Source organism: Diaporthe amygdali (genome assembly GCF_026229845.1).
Source record: "Diaporthe amygdali strain CAA958 chromosome Unknown NODE_65_length_99946_cov_58_239854, whole genome shotgun sequence".
In the NCBI taxonomy this organism is placed as follows: Eukaryota; Fungi; Ascomycota; class Sordariomycetes; order Diaporthales; family Diaporthaceae; genus Diaporthe; species Diaporthe amygdali.
In genome coordinates this window covers 32994-51389 of record NW_026517085.1, presented here as the reverse complement: position 1 = coordinate 51389, position 18396 = coordinate 32994, and the positions used below count along the sequence as shown (strand labels likewise).

Sequence of the window (18396 nt, the reverse complement as noted above, 5' to 3'; positions counted from 1 at the left end):
GGAAGGATTCCCACAGACCGCCCGCTGCGGCGCAGCTTAATGCCTTGTGGAAATCGTGGAATTTTGTTGGCCGTGCCTGTTGTCTCCAGAAAGGCGCCTAACTAGCTGAACCAGCTTTCCTGTTGTATGGCTGGCATGTTTCGTCCTCGACAACCGTCAGGGACCCTGGGCGGTCATTGTGAGGCCGTCAGGTGATTGGCCGCCAGAGTGGTAGTAGGATTCTCCCCCATGCTGTCGTTCATTTCGGACGCGCAATTCGGACGTCGGAAATACATTTTACTTCTAGCAATACACTCGAAGAACACTGCATTTTGCAATATCTGCTTCCACTTTGCGTTTTGCCAATTTTTGCGGTCCAGCATATTATTTCATACCCGGGTTCAGAACTCTTATTCCTCTCCAGATCTAGCACTCCACTAGTAACAAAAGCCGGTACTCATTGACTCAACTTGAAAGCCCATCTCACTGGTTACAGTAGGACTTGGTAGAAGTTTTTTGTGTTTGAGTTCACATTCTGAAACCATCTCTGTTGAGGGATTATAATCCTTCCCATGCTTTCCAATCTCAAATCCCCCCCCCCCGCCCTGGGTGTAGTCCTGCCATTAATCAGCGGGGTTCCAGATACAAAGGGGCAATGTGTAGCAACTCGCCCGGTCGAAGTACGGACCAAGTCACTAAGTATGTAACTGTGTACATGTACGACATGGGATTGTTTTAGTATCTATGTCCCTCCACTTGTCCACCAGTATGTTGTTCTCGATAACAACTTCATATGAACCAATCTTGGCACTTGGCATGATCTCGATGTATGCGGCAGGGTTTGATCTGTGCTTCTTGCTTGTTTCTCGTTGTGTGTCCTTGGTTCTGCTGTACTCGGGTAGTAGTTCGGAGAGAAGCTGCTTCCTGGTTGATGGTTTCGCTGTGGTCTGTCCCGTGAATAATGGGTTAAGAGGTACCAAAATAATCCTAAATAGGAATTCACACTGCTGCTGTCTGCGAAGATGGCTTTGGACGGGCGTGCCTCCGAACCACAACCGTTTTGCTCTGTCAAAAAGGTCACTATTGCATGTCAAGCTCTTCAAGCCACGCGGCGTTGCGCCGCCATGCCAACAGTCGATTCAGGGAAAAAACGATCAACACTGTGACGGACTTTGATTGTGGGGCCGGCTTTGGTGTCCCCAAATGCCTCGTTGTTGTATGTGGTCAGTGAATGAAATGGCCATCTTGATCCTGGCCACATCGTCGAGCCTAAGGACATCTCTTGTCAGATTAGCTTTGTTGACCATTTACATGCCCACGAACATTTAGACTTCAACCTCTTCGCATATATACAACCCAGCCTGCCCCAGCTTGTTCATGCAAGGTACGCTTATAACCGTATCCTTCATCAACCCACCTAATTACAGCTTCCACACCTGGTAGCCAACATTCATCCAACACCTCCCAGGTACACTCCAGCCTAACAGCACTTCATCTGCCAATGACACAGATGACATCCAACCACCTTGGCTGTAATTTAATGTTTTCTTGCTTCCTGGAACTGAAGCTCAGAAAGCAAAATATCTTTAACTGTCATTTGTTGTTCACTTTGGTCGGTCCAGGGCCGTAGCTCTGTCTTCTCGAGAATACGACAGAGGGTCAGTACGGTCACTGACGTACCGATCGGTCTCAGGTAAAAGTGGCGCTTTCATTCCGTCCTGACTATCTGTTGGACGATGTGAAGATGGACGGACTACGTACATAAAGTACAACGATTGACGAGGTCGCAGGGCTCAGCGAGATATAATCAAACAAGTCTAGGCGGTTTGGGTAATTACGGCGGCTGCTTGGATTCCAGCTCGTCGCACAGTGGAAAAATGATGCAGTCTCTTTGGCAGAGGTGTAAAGCTAGGGAAATCTGGAGTGGTCGAAAAGAAGGAGTGAACGGTGGCTTGAACGTCATGATGATGCTTCTTCACCCTATGGAGTTTTAAAACGAGTGCTGCTGACGGGCGCCATAATCAAGAATGTAAATAGGTTGGCGAAATGTCCATGATGTTCTGATCTCCACCCATGGGTTCTTATGAGGCTCTGCACACTTGTACGCTAGAGAAGGTCGCGGGAGGTCTGATATGTGCGAACCCTTCTTTCGGCGTCACAAGCAGGGAATTATAGCATAGTGGTCTACCCGCCGGGAGGGAGAGGGCGACTATCTTCCATGCTCAGCCGACCCTGGCTAAAGAAAATATTTGGTGCATGCCATATCATATGTATTCGTACCCCAATCTCCGAGAGTGGACCATCTTAGATTCATGTCACGCAGCGAGCGCGAATTCAGTGATCGTACGATGCGCCAGGAAAGAACAACAATCTTCCTTTAGGAGCACTTGGCACACCTCCTCCGCTTACTGGTACTCATCCCGCCTTACAACAGCAAAGCCGGGTAGAAGTCTGGCTAGGGCCTGTCCCCTACTCAACAGAGTCCCTGAGAAGTAGTACTGATCACTGCCGGATGAAATGTCAACCTAACCAAAACCCTCGAAACGACGACGCGGTTATGATGGAAGTCCACACTACCCTGGACCAATCGCCCTAGACGGGCCGTACTTTCACAACGCGCAGCCGGTCACTACATCAGGCCTTAACAGAAGACACTTAAGATCGAGAAATTCCTTGCCGGTTAGCAAAGGGGAAAGCTGGCATGCTAGGGACCGCAGCTGCAATAGTGAGGGAGTCGTGCCAGCCAGGCTGTGACACCGGCACGTCCCGTATCATGTTCACAGAGACAGCCCCAGGGGGGTGCCGCTTACTCCAGACTGGATTCATTCTGCACCTCTCGCATCGCCGGGAGCAGATGTTCGGCCGGGTAGAAGTTGTCGCTGAGGGAGGTCGCCATGAGGTGGAGATGTCGGAACAATGAATCCAGAGCCAAAAGTACACTATTATATCAAATTTATTGAAAAGATGCGTGGCGCGTGGAGGTGATATTTTAAGACGGACTTGGAGTAGCTGTTGTCTGGTGAATTTCTTTTTCGATCGGGCTGCTGTCAAGAGAACATTGTATCGAATGATGTGATTCCTCAGCGTAGGCTTATTGATTCTGGCTCGTGTCCACGTCCCCGTCGTCCCAGCAGTCATGCACACAAAACCATTCTGGTAATACTGGAATCATCAATCAAGAAACTGTGATACGTGCATATTGTGTCGCAGACGCGGTGAGTTGCACCCTCTATGAGATATTTCTAGCCATAGAGTCTGACATGTCTCCCTGACTTGATCCCCGTCTACCTCCACTGATATCCCCCTCCGTGTTCCAATAATGCTTTATATCAAGTTAGCTTCTATATGATTAAAACAACTCATCATTATGTGTGAGATTTGAATGTGCAATGCACAAAATTGACTTGAACTTAAACCTCTAGACTAGGTGAAAAAGAATATGTGGTGCACTAACTGTTAATTTAGTCACAAAATACGGCTAGTCTCCCACTACAACGAACGCATCATCCAGAACAGCGACCACATACCAGCGATGGGTAACCGACGGCAAAGTTCACTACTTGCTGCTCAGCGCATCCGATCGCAGTTGGCGTCGGACCAGGAAGTGGCCGGCGACGGTGGGACGCACAAGACCCAGGCTGCTGTCCCAGGACGCGCCATTCCGAAGAGACGCGCTTTGAGCGACGCGTTACCCCAACAAGAGCCTCTGTCTCGCCCCCTCCAACACGTCGACAAACGACCGAGGCCCGGCACGAAGTCAGCAGCTCTGGGGCTCAAGTACACTTCCAGCTTGCAAGAACGCCTCTTTGGCGTCGAAGGCGACAAGACGCAGGCGTACGCTTGCCAATCCCCCTCCACCACGCGCCTGCACTCAACTCTTTACCACCGGCCGCTGCTCCTCGTCGGAGACACTGGCCAGAGAGGCCGATCTGGCCTCTTGACTTGGTTCGACAGCGTCAGCGATCAGCGACTGATGCCATGGCGAAAACCATTCAACCCCGAGCTTTACGGCGATACAGCCGAGTCACGCGACGCACTCTCCGTACGGGCGTATGAAGTTTGGATTTCGGAGATCATGCTTCAACAGACCAGGGTTGCGGTTGTCAAAGACTACTGGACGCGATGGATGAGAAAATGGCCGACGATAGTGCATCTAGCTGCGGCCCATGAGGACGAGGTCATGGCCGCATGGCGAGGGCTTGGGTGTAAGTAAAGCCTGAGACCAATCTGCTGCCTGTTGAAACCCCACCCCCGACAAATCCCTCTCAAACGATGAGAGAACTCATGTAACCATGGGCACGGTCTCGAGTTGGGAGCACCTGCGGTCTTCTAGCGAGCACTAACCTCTGTGGTTGAATAGACTACAGCCGTGCGAAGAGGATACACGAGGCGGCCAAGACCGTAGTTCAACATCCAACGCGGCGCGGACTACTGCCTCAGACCGCCAAGGAACTCGAGGACGAGATGCCCGGCGTGGGCCGTTACACCGCAGGCGCAATATCTGCCATCGCCTTTGGGAATGCGGATTGTATGGTTGACGGCAATGTCCTGCGCGTGCTTAGCCGCCAGTTGGGAATCCTAGGCAATGTCAAGTCTGACAAGGCCGTCATCGACCTGCTATGGGCTGCCGCGCGTGCTCTTGTCGAGGTCAATGCATCAGAGCATTCCGAGGTTGACAAGGAGACGGGCAAGGCTTTACCAAGTGATGTGCCGGGGCGATGGGGCCAGGCTCTGATGGAGCTAGGCAGTACCATTTGTAGCCCCCAGCCAAATGTAAGCATCCAACGAGGCAGACACTCCTTGTGCGTTCTTACACGGGCGATTTGTGTATATTCTCAGTGGACTTCACATTCTGGAACTTGCGGGGGATAGGGCTTTGTTCCAACCCCGATCGTTTCTTCGAGATTGCTAACGTGGATATTGCAGTGTGTGGCTTGCCCCATCAACTTCACATGCCGAGCCTTCGAGGAGGGCAGGACCGTGGCAGTCATGAAAGGCTTTGGCTCAGACAACCCTCACGATACTGCTGGAATGGTGGACATGGAAGACATCTGCAGGATCTGTTCCGACTGGAGCGCCCAAGCTCTCGAGGATGTCACTGGGGACCCTGTTGTGGAGGACAAAGACCGACCCAGGCGTCCAGCCAAGAGATCCGAGCGGACTCAGAAACCGTCCCCAACCCCAACGCGCTCCCCAAGCCTACCTGGGGGCAAAGGTCAGCGCGATCATCAGCATCCACTTTCGTCTCGGGCTGTTGAGGTTGTCATTTCTCATGCCAAGAGATTTCCCGTCAAAATTTCGAAGAAGGCTATCCGAGAGGAAGAGACTGTCGTCTGTGCCGTGAGGCGCACTAGTGACGGCTGCTATTTGATCCAGAAACGTCCAGAAAAGGGTAAGCTGGCCATGAAACCGACAGGAGCAGCCCAGCTAACCTGGTGTGCTGTAGGGCTTCTCGCCGGACTGTGGGAACTCCCAAGCCATGTACTGCCCGTTCTCGGGACTGGCTCTACGGCGAGTAGGAGGCGGATTGCACGGGAATTTGTTGCAGGGCTCTTCCAACCGACAGATGGCAAGAGGCAGGCTAGCGTCAAGTACATTGGTGACTTGGGGAGTGTCCCGTGGGTCTTTTCGCATCTGAAATTGACTATGCACGTCCACAGCTTCGAGATTGAGGACAGCCCGGCCGCGATAGTGCTGGCCGAAAGAACACGGTGGGCAGACCGAGCAAGCGTGGAGGAGGAGACTATGGGGACCGGCATGCGTCACTGCTGGAAGCGTGTTGTCGCTGGTGACAGTGGGTGATTTACGGACTGTGCCGGCCGATGACGATCATCATCACGTACAGTATGTGTTGATATGTTGGATTGTAAGTGCGCAGGGGCAAGTAGAAGTCAATGTCGTTACTCTGCTGAGGCTGCCCTGCCCATGCCACGCCTCTCCGGCCAGCGGCAAGAAATGTGCAGTGAGCTGGACGGGACTCGGCCTTGACCTTTGCCTACTAGTCTACGTAAGATGTAGGCTCTGGCTGCGGACCATGTGCAGCAGCATGCTGGGCCGTGGTGGCCGTTGACCTATGTTTTGACCGTGAGTAGCCCGCTAGACTAGATACTGTAGTACTATACTATTATCCACCCACGTGCTGCACTCTGCTCTGCGCGGCCTTTTTGTGCCTGTGGAACCTGGCTCTATCACAGATGTGACAGTGTGTACGGGACTGAACGCACCGGTAAGCCGCGGTAGCAAGTAGCATGTAGACGGACTACCGTGGTATTTATCAGGGTATTTGTCTAGATGTGAGCTATGTGTAGTAGCTGAGCAGCCGGCAATCTAGGTCGTCTAGGGCGTGGCCGGGCCTCCAGGCGCCGTTGTCATTAGTCTGAAACATGAGGGATGTGGACGGTGTTGCGCGGCCGTTTGCTGCTGGCGCTGATGCCGGGTGCTGAATGGAGAAAGCTTCCGTCCGTCTCTTGTGTGCCCATCCCACCCACCGTGCCACCAGGCCACCCACCAGCTCCCCACCTCCCGCACCTGGCGTAACCCCTGGCTCGTGTCAGTCCTTGCTTAGTCGTGGGTTGGTTGTGACCAGTCTCGGCCAGTCCTGGTCAGCAAAGGGCCTGAGGGCCCAGATTCCAGGGTCCCGACCCGGGTTGAATAGTGGGTTCCGGCCAACATCAACCCTGATTGCAATCAACCACCGGCTTTCGTAGGCTCCATAATGATGCACGAATACGTACTCCGTCCGGTACTTCAGCTAGCGGTACTACGTAGTCTAGGTCTGCTAGACTGGCTCACTGGGTATTGCACAGCAATGTTGCATGCCCTATTTACGTGCGTACTGCATGCGCCTCCTGGCCACTCATGTCGGTCGGTCGACGGACAGGACCAAGTCGCCAGAGCTGGATGACTGGATGACTTAGTTGACTGATTGATTAATTGACAGATGGATGGACGGGTGGACGGATGGATGAATGGATGGATGGATGGTTGGATGGGTCTGTGGGTGGGTGAAGGAGAGAGTTAGTTTGAGTGAATGAATCGAGGGTCCGGAGAAGACACGCATGTTTCGACTTGACTGTAGGTATCCTGCAACCTCTATCTGTCCCTCTCTCTTGTTCCTCTCTTTTTCTCTCGCTCTCTCTCGCCCATCGCATTCCCCCCCGCCATCGGCGACGCTCTTTTCTTGTTTCATTAGAATCATTTCCCCCTTGTTTCCTTTTCCTGTTTTCGTTCGCATCGTTATACTCCTGCATCTGAGCGCCTGATCCGCCCGCGCCCGCGCTCCTGAACATCGTCATCATCCATTTGTCTGAGGCGCCCCTGGCCGGGTTGCAGTAATTTAGTCTGCTCGGGACGATCGACACTTACTCGCCTGAGGCGCTGCTGTGCTCCCACTCTGCTCACCTCTGCCAAGACAGACAGAACAGGCAGAGCAGCGCAGACACACAAAACCGATAAACAAGACCTCGCCCTCCCCAAACAGAGGCGACGTGCAGCAGTAGCGAGCGTAATGGGAAGATTTGTGCTCTCCTGGTCCTGAGTGCAATGTCTTACCGCCGCTCTGCTCTCTATCGTTTCCGCGGCGTCCTCGTGTTGGTTGTCTTCTTCGTCAGCATCTTCTACTTGACGTCCCACCACGATGGCACGGCCGGGTCGACCGACTTCCCCTCTATCATCAACTGGATGAAAGATGGCGGCTATGAGATCCTACTGCCGACCCAGCAGGATGTGAAGCGCAGGGCAGCCTCTGCCGCTGCCCCGACTACGGCATCCGGCGCCAAGGGCAAGGGCTTGCAGCCCACGGCCAAGGCGCCCGAGCCGCCCTCCCCCGCCGGCGAGGCAGCCTTCCTGCTGGACGAGCCGAACCCGCACCAGAAGCCCATGGACCCTCTTGAGAGAGAGTTCTTCTCGTGGAGGAATGAGGAGTACGAGATGAAGAAGAAGCCGCCGCCCAAGCCGCCACGACAGTCGGCGCCGCCCATCCCAGACCCGTTCCCCATGCTGTCGCAAAACCCCCCGGCAGAGGTCAGCCGGGAGCTGCGGGCCAGAGTGCCCGAGATCAACCGCCCTCCGAGGACCCATGTCCCAGAGGACACGCCGCTCCTGATCGGCTTCACGCGCAACTGGCCGCAACTGCTGCAGTGTGTCTCGAGTTACATCACCGCCGGCTGGCCCCCCGAGGACATCTACGTCGTCGAGAACACGGGCGTCATGTACTCGAACCGTGACAACCTCCTCTCGCTCCAGAACCCTTTCTACATGAACCACACCCAGCTCGCCATGCTCGGCGTCAACGTCATCGTCACGCCCACCCTCTTCACCTTTGCACAGCTCCAGAACTTCTACGCCTGGACCGCGCTCGAGCGGAACTGGACCGACTTCTTCTGGTCGCACCAGGACGTGGTGGCCTTTTCGTTCGAGAAGGAGTTCCGCCCCCACACCGACGGCTCCAAGGACGTTGCCAACTATTCGCTCTACTCGAGGGCTGTCGCCATCCTGCGCTACCTCCACCAGCCGGGCATCCCAAAGTGGGCCCACCACTTCTTTGCCTACGACCACCTGACCCTGGTGCACCGGGATGCCATTTTGGATGTCGGCGGCTGGGATACCCACATCCCCTTCTATGCCACCGACTGTGACATGTAAGCAAGCATGGTCTCGCAGGGAATCCCTCCGAATCGGACCCTTCTCTTTACTCTCACGCGCCTTTCTATATCCCACCGTGCGTTCCTGACTGACTGGATCACTTCCAGGTACGATCGCCTCCAGTGGGCAGGCTACTTCCAAGGCTCGACACAGATCGGCATTATCATCGATACCTCGACTACGCTTGACAACATAGCCGCCTTCTTCCGGATACCCGGCACCCACGCAACCTTCGCCGGCGACCCAGGCCCTGCCGACGCACAAGACAATGAAGAGCAAAAGGTCAAGGAGCTGTCGAAAATCGACGGGTTGGAGTTGGATGACAAAGAAATCGAGCGCAAGAGGCTGGTTGACGAGCAGGGCGAGACGATCGAGCAACTGGTGGACATCGCCTACCGTATGCAGGCCGTCAAGTACATCGACGGCGGCTGGTGGAGAAACATGTGGCAGCTACGGCAGGGTGGAGGCGAGGGCGAGCCGTTCTACAGGGACCCTGAAGGCTTCCAGGTAGGCCTGGACATGATGATCGAGACGGGCAGACGCGTATTCTCCGAGAAGTACGGCCACCGGGGATGCGACATTGCCTTTATGGGAATCAAGGCTGAGGACGCGTGGAGGATAGAGAGGGACTGGGATCCCGCGACAGAGGGCTCTGGCAGCGATGGACCGTACTGGTGAAAACCTGCAGTGTGCCACTTCCACCGTTTGGGTTTGATTGTTCATAGAAGGCAGCAGGATACGGATATACTTGGGCGTTTTGATTAAGATACGGTTGGATCATCCGCATGGTTCTGGCGTTCAGGTTGAATGTGTTTATGGAGACAGACAGGCGGCGGGGGAGTTTGATTGAATAGGGCAACCCGGTGGATGGTGTGGCGAAAGACTCCGTGTCATTCAGTGGCTGCTATTGTTGCTACCGCCATCGCCTCCGCCGCCTGGTTTGTCTGATCTGCCTGTGGGAGAGCCCCCAAGGCAGGGTCAATAGCTGTAAAATATGCAGTCTCATGTATCAGGTGGTTGGGCATATCCTCAAGCCCGGGAAAGACAACGCGAAACATCCTTTTCCACTTCTCGACCTCGTCGCCCTGCGTGCAAACAGTCAGCATGGCTGTATTGAAACCCGACGCCCAGTGCACAGCGCACAGGAGGAGGGCTCGCTCATTCATCCTTACCTGGCCTATCCTCCGCAACTTCTCCTTCTGTTCCTCGTCGACGCCCTCGGGTGCCACCCACTCCCGCAGAGGGCAAGGATCTGGCGCCCGCTGGTGCAGGATGAGGGCGGTGTTGTCGTCCAGGTGTTCCATGCAGCGGTTGCACCTAAACCTGGGGACAGAATGCTGCCGCACGACATGGTCCCTATCCCAGGACGGCGGTCAGATGAAGGGGGCTTTAAGGATGGAATGGGGCTGCTGCGGGCTACGCACTTGGCATCACGGGCGGTAGGCCAGGCGCTCTGGCAATAGGGGTGGCTCATGTAACGCTGAGGATTAGCCGCGAAGTAGGGACATCTCAGCAGCAGCGGGCGATCCTGCTGCGAGGCAGCCGTGGGCTGCAGCTCACTGACTGCATGAGGCTGGCTCTGGCCCGGCTGCTCGCCGGCTGCTGCGTCGTCTAATCCATGTTGAAGCTGGTCCTGGGCAGGGCCTGGCGGCTCCGGAGGCTGCAGGTCGGGTCGTTTGCCCTTGTAGCCTGGCCTCCTGGCCCGGGCGTGGTTTGCCCTTGACAGCTGGCGGCTTATCGTGGATACGGTGACGTTGAGGTCGTACTCGGTCTGCAAAAAGTCCTTGATGTCCTTTAGTTGCAGGTCAGGGTTCTCGTCAAGAAGGGAGATGACTCTCTGGAGCGAACCGGCTCAGGTCAGCAGACGGAAGACGGGAGACGGGAGACGGAAGACGGCAGGGCACAACCACCCCCCTGACCACAACTATCACCATTCGCCATCGCACACCGCAACTAGGACGGCGGGCCGATGCGGAAGCGAGACCAACCTCGAGCTGCCAGTCATGAAGCTTCTCGGCGCCCTTGACGTTCCTCTCAGGGCTCAGGTGGCCGAGAGTCCTGAGCTGTTTCCGTCGACGGCTGATGGTCCGTTCGTCGACCTTGAGGATGCTGGTAGATAGTCAGTCAACCGTCCTGTAAATGAGTCTTGATAGCATGCTGGAACTCTGACGAGCGGAGCGTCGCTACTGTATGTATTGGCAAGACAAGACCTACCGGGCAATGTCGCAGTTGGTCAGCTTGGGCGCCTGTAAGAGGTGGAGCAGGACATTCTTCTCGTCCTTGTCGAGACGCCGACTGTTGGACTTGGGCATGATGTCGCCTTTGGACTTCTACTCTTCTTGTAGCCAGAGGGCGGCTGCTGCTGCTGTTACGGTCTCTTGCGCTTTGCAGACGGGTCGTCTGCTGGCTGCCAATTGACATGCCCCAGTTCTGCGCGTTTGCAATGCAATTGACGTGTGCCGGGCGACCCCTACCTGCGTAGGCTGATGAATAAGCAAGCCAGCAAGCCACAGAGGCTGGCTTCTGCAACCACCTAGACTATCTGAGCTGGGCATTCAGGCTGGTATGGCCGTCTACATGTGCCGTTAGTATTATATACTTCGTCATTCCAACATATTTCTGCCATACCTATGGCCTGGTAGGTCCGTTGACAATGCACCAACATCACACTTGAGCCAGTCCTCACGGCGACACAGGCTCGACGAGTTAGGCAGGAGAAAGCAGAAAGCGTGTTGGTGGTATCTAGGTGAAACTCGACGACGACGACGACGATTATATACAGGATAAATAATACAGCCCATGCCCTCCTTCCCAGCTGACAGCTTCTGCCGGGCCTGTGGTATTTAGATACCGCGCACATCCTATCTATCCAGCTTCGTCCCCAACTTTCCAGAACGCCTGCTCCCAACCGCGGGCGGCCAAGATGGCAAGCTGCACTAGATGATCAGCTGCCCTCACACAGTATTAGGTTAAGTAAAAACAGACTCTCCGCCCCCGGAAACATGCTTGGGTGCATAGCTGGAACAGTCCACGGCCAAGCCCCGACCCTTGGCGGGCCAAGTGCCCCAAAGACCCGATGCCCTGAGAAAGGTGAAAGAATACGGAGGGAAAAATAGTAAGAGAAAAGAAAATCAGCCTGGGAAGGGGTTTGCAGCCGGGCGAACTGCTGCCCACTCCAGTTTCTTCGCCAGTGCGGCTTTGCCCCCAGCCTCAGGGGAGGAGTGATCGCTCCGCTCATTCCTCGTCAAGGGCACCCATGGCACCATTACTTCTGCCAGCCTTCTTGCCAATCCTGAGCAAGCTGAGTCTCTTCTTCATGCCCCCCAGCTTAGGCGTCCCAGCACCGTCAAGTCTCTCCTTCTCCCTATCGGCAGAATCCACCGGGGTGCTCGCGAGAATGCGCGTGTCATAGCTCCCATGGCTACCAGAGTCGGTTATCCAATCGCTGCCCTCTGTACCCGATCGCGACACAGGTCCGTTGGATTGTTGGATTCCGTTGGTCGCGCTGCCTGGGATGCCCATGGCAGGCCGCTGGGTCTCGTGCGACGGTGCTCGGAAGAAGCTCCTCCTGTGGCTGTCCGCGCCTTTGCTCTCGCTTCGGCTACTTGCCGTCTCGCTCCTGTCGCCCTGCTCGCCGTTTACCGGTGTCCTCGGCTGCTGGGGCGGCTCCCTTTTGCGGCCGCCCAGGAAGCTCAGCCGCGCACCACGACCTTGACGTAGGGATACCGGCTGCACCGTAGAGACCTCAGCTGCTCCGTTGGCTGACACCGTGCTGAACTGGTGCTGATGCTTTGGCGTGGTCGGGGTTGCCATTGATGGCGAGGGCAGCGAGTTATCCCGAGCAGGTTGCGGCGGCGTGAACGCCTCGATTTCCGCCGCAAAGGTGGCCTCGAAGCCTGGAACCGGTGTTAGCAGACTTCAAATCAAGGGGTTGGATTTGGGCGAACAGCCATCGAGTCAACTTACATCTCTGCAAATCCCCGTGGTGGCTCAATAGGATTTGGTTGGAGCTCTTCGCGAACGTGGCAAGGCATCTTTTGATCATGATGGCGTGGTCAATCAGGGCCATCTTGATCGCATTTTCCTGCGCATCCAACTCTGGCTGCTGATCCAGCATCTGCTCCTCTAGCGCTTCTAAGTCTTCTGCGTCGCCGGACTGTGAGGCTGTGTCACCGGTCGGCTGCGTCCCAGGCACCAGTCGACGATAAGACACAACGCTGTTTTCCGAATCTGGGTTGACGCTGATGCTGATTGCATCCACGAGTAGCTGCGCGACCTCGTCGCTCCTGTCGCCGTCGACAATCTTCTTCTCGACCGCCGTCATTTCTTGCGTCTTGCGCACAATGCGCTCCAGTGCCGCCTCCTTCGCTCCGAGGCGCATCTCATCGGTGCTCACGATCTCGCTGCGGCGCAGTATGGTGGGAAACGATTCGACTGTTGTATACACTACCTTTTCGGCAAAGTGCTCCTCCACCGCGCCACTGGTGCTTCTCTTAGTTGAAATGGAGAATCGCTGGGGATGTGCGGAGATGATGTAGTCCCGGATGATTTGCGGGACCCTGGCCCGCTGAAAAACGTGATGGGCGAGATCGCGGTGTGGGCTGACTGACGAGATGACCAGGAATTGTCCTTCGACGTCGTCAATGTTCTCGCTGGTCACTATCTGTGCGGAGGGATATTGCTCTTGTATGCGATCTGTAAAGCCAGATGCTCGCTCGTTTGGCCAACCTTCGTAGATGTACTCCTTGTCACGCACGCTTGCCGGGAACCCGAGGCCCCTTAAGACGACCTTGTAGTACTTCGGTACGAGCTTTTCGCTGTTAGCAATTGTCTCGTAGATCGTGGCAACGGCCCGCTGTGTCCTGGCCAGCTTGGAAAAGTCGAACACGTTGGACTCGTATTGGGCCTCGAGTTCCTTGTAGGCGGCAAGCGCACTGCTCCATGCTTCACCATCCTCAAAGTATTTGATCATGTCGAAGTAGATGCGCTCTTTCCGTTCAAACTGTGTTTGAGCAGGATATTCCGGGTCGTAGAGGGCCGGAATGGACTTGACAGGATCCCAATCATAGAGATCAGCGTGCAGGCGCAGGGCCAGACCGGCTTCTGTGAAGTTCCTCGCCCCGGCCTGCAGCTCTGCCAGCTGATGTACATAGCGCACAAATATCTCCTCCTTTTGCATGTCACGCAGGAACTCCATCAGGCGCAGACGGTTAATGAGGTTTGAGGCCTCGCCAGAACCATCCCCGCTATGTACTGCAACAAGGAGGTCTAGAAATTCGTCGACCGTCGCCATGAGATCGCGGATTCCGGCGTACAGGGGCTCATCGGGTATTTCAGCCAGCGGCTCGAATCGGTCCAGAACCTCACCAACAAAGAGTTTTTGAAGTATGCTCTCGGTTAGGGGCTTTGTCTTGAAGTATGAGTCCAGGCTGTCGATGATCTCGGTCTGAATGACGGATAGGTCCTCACTCAGTGTCCATTCGCTCACAATCATCGTTTGCAGGACTTCAACTGCCATTTTCCTGAGGCCCTCGTGCACACTCAAGCAGAGCTCAACAATCGGAGCGACGAGCGTTGGGACGTATTGGACCTGATAGCCGCCCATCCTACTCAGGCCATAGCGCTGCTTCTCATCAGGGCTCGTGTCCCAGCCGATAGCCTCCCACGTCCTCCTCAAGAGATCCGACCCATGCTCGCGGACATCACCCGCGATCTTCCAGACAGCACGTCTTTTCTGTTCAGGAAATGTCTCGAGAGCGAGTGACGGACTGCCGACCAACTTCAACAGGGTTGTGAAAAAGACCTTCCAAAGCTCCGTGTTGAAGGACTCCGCCTCGTCTGGGTGCGGCAGGAAGGTATCTAGTAAAATGCTCGACAGGTATTGCAAAGTTCGCATGGCGGACTTGTGGTGGTATATGTGGACGCTAAGCCAGTCGGGCGGGAAAGCCTCGCCCTGCAGGATGCTCATATGGACGTGAAGGGTGTTCTCCAGCACCACGCTCAAATCATCGTCGGTCAGCTCCAACTGCATCCCGCTAGGCGAGCTCGCCAGTGCCGACAGGACGGCCGATAGCTCAATGAGAGCTTCCTCCACCACCATCTTGTCTTTTGTGGGCTTGGAGGGGAACGGATACGAGGTTGGGAACAACAGCGACAGCCCGAGCTTGGGCCGCTGGGGCACCGCTTGGATGCAGAGATACGAATCGATGAGTTTGGGTATGTAATCCGGGATCTCTGGACCAAGGTGGTCAACCTGGCTGGCTAAAATCGAGCAACAAAGGCGGACCTGGTCTTTCCACACCCCAGTCACTTCTTCTGTATGACCCCAGTGAGGCGCGATCCATCTGACGGTGTTGGCACTCAGAGCGGACCTCTGCTCAGGGTGCGAGAAGATGTCTAACTTGGCGTAGTTGATGATCAGGACGAGCTTGTAGAGGACCAGCTTGCCCTTGACGAACGAGCATGAGTCCATAAAGTCGATGGCTATGTGCAGGATCTCCTCGTTTGTCAGCAGCCCAGAGAGCTCCGGCAGCCACGTGTGGAAGTGTTGGACTGCCAAGGTCTGGCTGCCAACAAGAACGGGCGCAGAGCTGCGCATCATCGAGTCGAGGGCCTTGAAAATGCTACGCAAATGCCGAGTGAAACCCGGGTTGTTGCTGGTGATACCGATTCCCGCTTCCTTCTCTTTTTGTTGGCCCCGACCATGGGTGATGAACTTGAGTATGTGACGGACGACCTTGAATGTGGCCCTCAACTTTCTTGCTGTTTCCGGCTCAGTGGGCTTCTGTAATAGCCTCGTGAACGACCTGACCAGGCAAGGCGTGGCGAATGGATATTTGAATTTCGTTTCCGCGTACTGGTCTACCAGAGGCGCAATGTTGAAACGTCTGTCGTGAGTGATGTCCAATACCCGTACCAGGGCACTGAAAACGAGATCTTCGTACTCATCGTTGCCTGCCCACTCGACAAGGATAGCGAAGAGCGAGTCAAGGATGTCGTCAAGGAGCTTCACGATCTCTATCTCATCGACGAAGATGAGCTCTTTCAACAGGCCTGGAATCTCAGACCGTGCCCGTTCTTTCCATTTGAGCAGGGCCAAAACCACGCGATCCTGAGAGTATCGCGTACTACAGAGATACGACTCCAGCCGTAAGATTGCGATTGGGCCAGTGACGTCTGCCGAGTGACCTTTGGCGGTCGGTGGCAGAGACAGGTAGCCACCCTTGCCCACAGGCCCAGCCTGTGCCGACGAGGTAAACTCATCAAGCTTGTACAGGAGCAAGCCGTGTATTCCATCCCTGATGAAGGCGTGCTGGTCCCACAGTGGCAAGTATGCTATGGCGAAGGGTGGATTGGGCATATTGGCCAGAAACATGACCAGGTGAGCGACGGGGACGTCTTCGTCTTTCAACACCAAACGCAAGGTCTGCCTCCATGGCTCACCTGGGTCTGTCGCAGTCGACTTCCAAGTGTCGAGGCCATCGGAGTTGGAAGAGGGATAGATGCACCCACCAATCTGCTCACCGCTTGGTTTCCGAACCTCCAGAGTAACCTGAACATTGTTCCCCGGTAAGTTTGAGGGCATGGAGCTCGCACTGGCGCCGTACCGTGACAGCAGAGTCTGCTTGGACAGGATTGCCTCGTCCAGGGTGATGTAAATATCCGACCTGGGTTTTGTGGGCGCCCCCGAAAAGCCCATCTTTCTGGTCTTGGAGGTGCCGGACAGCAGGGTTGGCGTGGCCTTGATGAGGACATCGGAGTCTGGGTGGTTGAAGGCTTTCAGGTGCAATTGGAGCCGCTCCACAGTTTTCGACTTCTCATACTGACCGGACTTGCTGTCGACAATCTCCCTGATCAGGGGGTCCCATTCATCTCCGGTTTCCCTCTCCGAAACGAACCTCGCCGATGGTGACCAAATGTCGAGCACCTGCTCGACCTCCTCGTCTTGCCTCAGGATAGCATCCAGCCTCAGACACCCTACGCCAGCGAGCCGGTCTGCCGTCATGGTTGCCGTTCCATCGCTAGACGAGTGAGATGCTTTTGAGCTAGCGGTCCCCGGCGGCTGCGGCCCTTCTCTGCTCTCCGCGCCGCCGGAAAAGGGCCTCTCCTCGGCCCTCTCGTCGACCTTGGCCATAGGCGAGCCTCTGGAGAGTGCCGACCTGGTGCTCTTCCCAGCCCACATCAAACTCCTTCGCACAGACTTGTTTCCGCTGGAAAGCGGCGGCCGGGTTCCATCTTTCGACAATGACGCGGCCTCCCTCGAGAAAGAGCCGGACCTTGAGCTCGGCTTACCAGTCACGATTTGCTCCGCAACACGGACCCTGACAACCAGGTATATCTCGGACTCTACCGAAGGCGCAGTGCCAGTGTCCTGGGGCGAAAGGTCCGAAAAGAGCGTCCGCATGCGCGCGTGTGCGCTCTTGCCCAGGCTGCCCATGGCGCCACCTGCGGGGATCTCGATGATGTAGGGCTCCGAGAGCTGGGTGGGCAGCCCACCAAGGGGCCGTCTGACAAGATGAAGCACGAGAGTCGTTGACTCGCCGAGAGAGCCGGCAATGCTTCGCACGTCAACCAACAAATGGTGCAGAGACGTGGACTCCACGACAGGGCGAGGCGGCTCATCCAGCAAGCTCATGACGGACTGCAGCTTGGTCACCTCGACGACGGAGTCGTCCGCAGTCAGCACCCGCCCCCTTTCCTTGGGATCGCGCACAATGACCTCTCCGCCGCAAAGCTTGTTGACGCGCACGAGATCCCAAACGGTCCTCTCGCGCAGGCGCCTGTACTCCCATGCTGTGAGGACGTTGTGCAGGAACTGCTGCCGGGCGAAGTAGAGCGCAGTAACGAGCTGGCCGAGGTTTTCCAGCTTGGGGTACTGGCGCGACAGCAGGAGCTCGTGCAAGTTTGTAGAATGCCACTCGCGAAGACAAGATGCGATCTCGTCGATCAATGGCTCGGAGGCCGAGGTAGGTGTCTCGTCGCCGATCTTCAACATTGGCACCGGGGCCTGCGGGCGAGGGGCGTCGGGGTCCCTCTGCACCGGGACGGACAGGGCGCCATGTGTGCCGTTTGGCAGGTCTTTTGTCCATTTCCTCGGCCTGCCGCCGTCACTGACCGGACTGAGTACGGGGCCCAGCTCGCCATCGTTCTTGCGACGCCTGTTGACGTCGCCCGTGATGCCGCTTTTTGCAGAGTCGGTGCCCGGGTCGGCTGCTTGTACAAAGCTGTCCGGGTCGGGGTCGGGGTTGCCGTCCGGGTCGTCTGTCTCGCCGAGGACCTCGCGGATCTCGACGCAGCTCCTGGGGAAGATGCCATTGTAAATCCTAGCCTCGAGCGTCTGGCCCTTGACCGAGGTCAGGCCGGCGACCAGGGAGGGCTGTGCGACTAGGTACCCGCGCAGCCAGCTCCCGTCGGGGGTTTCCTCGATTATGTACAGCTCGTCGCCAATTTCGAGCGGTAGGTCCTCGGGCTCTTGGGGGGCGAAGGGGTAGGTCGCGATGGCGAAGGCGATGCGAGGCAGAGGTTGCCAGGGCATTTTGATCTGGAGCACATGAAGCTGGAGAGGACGGAGGCGGTTGTCGGGACAAGCCTGTGCAGGCCGAGGCGGCCACAGCCCCTCGAGGCTTGCGGGCCAGAGGAGGAGGGCTGCTTTGGCGGGCCAGGCAGGTTGGTGTGTACCTGGGTCTGAGGGCGGCTCCGCTGTGGGTTGTGGCAGAGGGAAGCTCTCAGTTCGGCCGGGGCGTAGGAGCGTCTGGGCGGGCTGGATGTTGGCAC

General features: G+C 56.2%; 4 protein-coding genes across 4 annotated transcripts; 2 read left to right on the top strand and 2 right to left on the bottom strand.

Annotated features, from left to right (window-relative positions):
- Positions 1–3511: 3511 nt before the first annotated feature.
- On the top strand, positions 3512–5781 carry J7T55_002184 (uncharacterized protein; the record flags this gene model as incomplete). The annotated part of the gene is made up of 4 exons (XM_053136130.1): positions 3512–4184; positions 4340–4752; positions 4906–5371; positions 5426–5781. The coding sequence occupies 4 exons, from the start codon at positions 3512–3514 to the stop codon at positions 5779–5781; spliced, it is 1908 nt and encodes a 635-aa protein (XP_052986276.1).
- Positions 5782–7521: 1740 nt separating this feature from the next.
- J7T55_002183 (uncharacterized protein) lies at positions 7522–9300 on the top strand (the record flags this gene model as incomplete). The annotated part of the gene is made up of 2 exons (XM_053136129.1): positions 7522–8618; positions 8730–9300. 2 exons carry the CDS (start codon positions 7522–7524, stop codon positions 9298–9300), a joined length of 1668 nt encoding a protein of 555 aa, XP_052986275.1.
- Positions 9301–9512: 212 nt separating this feature from the next.
- On the bottom strand, positions 9513–10934 carry J7T55_002182 (uncharacterized protein; the record flags this gene model as incomplete). The annotated part of the gene is made up of 5 exons (XM_053136128.1): positions 9513–9707; positions 9795–9978; positions 10047–10459; positions 10611–10731; positions 10837–10934. The coding sequence occupies 5 exons, from the start codon at positions 10932–10934 to the stop codon at positions 9513–9515; spliced, it is 1011 nt and encodes a 336-aa protein (XP_052986274.1).
- A 922-nt stretch (positions 10935–11856) lies between these two features.
- J7T55_002181 (uncharacterized protein) lies at positions 11857–18157 on the bottom strand (the record flags this gene model as incomplete). Its single annotated transcript, XM_053136127.1, has 2 exons — positions 11857–12518; positions 12589–18157. The coding sequence occupies 2 exons, from the start codon at positions 18155–18157 to the stop codon at positions 11857–11859; spliced, it is 6231 nt and encodes a 2076-aa protein (XP_052986273.1).
- Between the last annotated feature and the right edge of the window lie 239 nt (positions 18158–18396).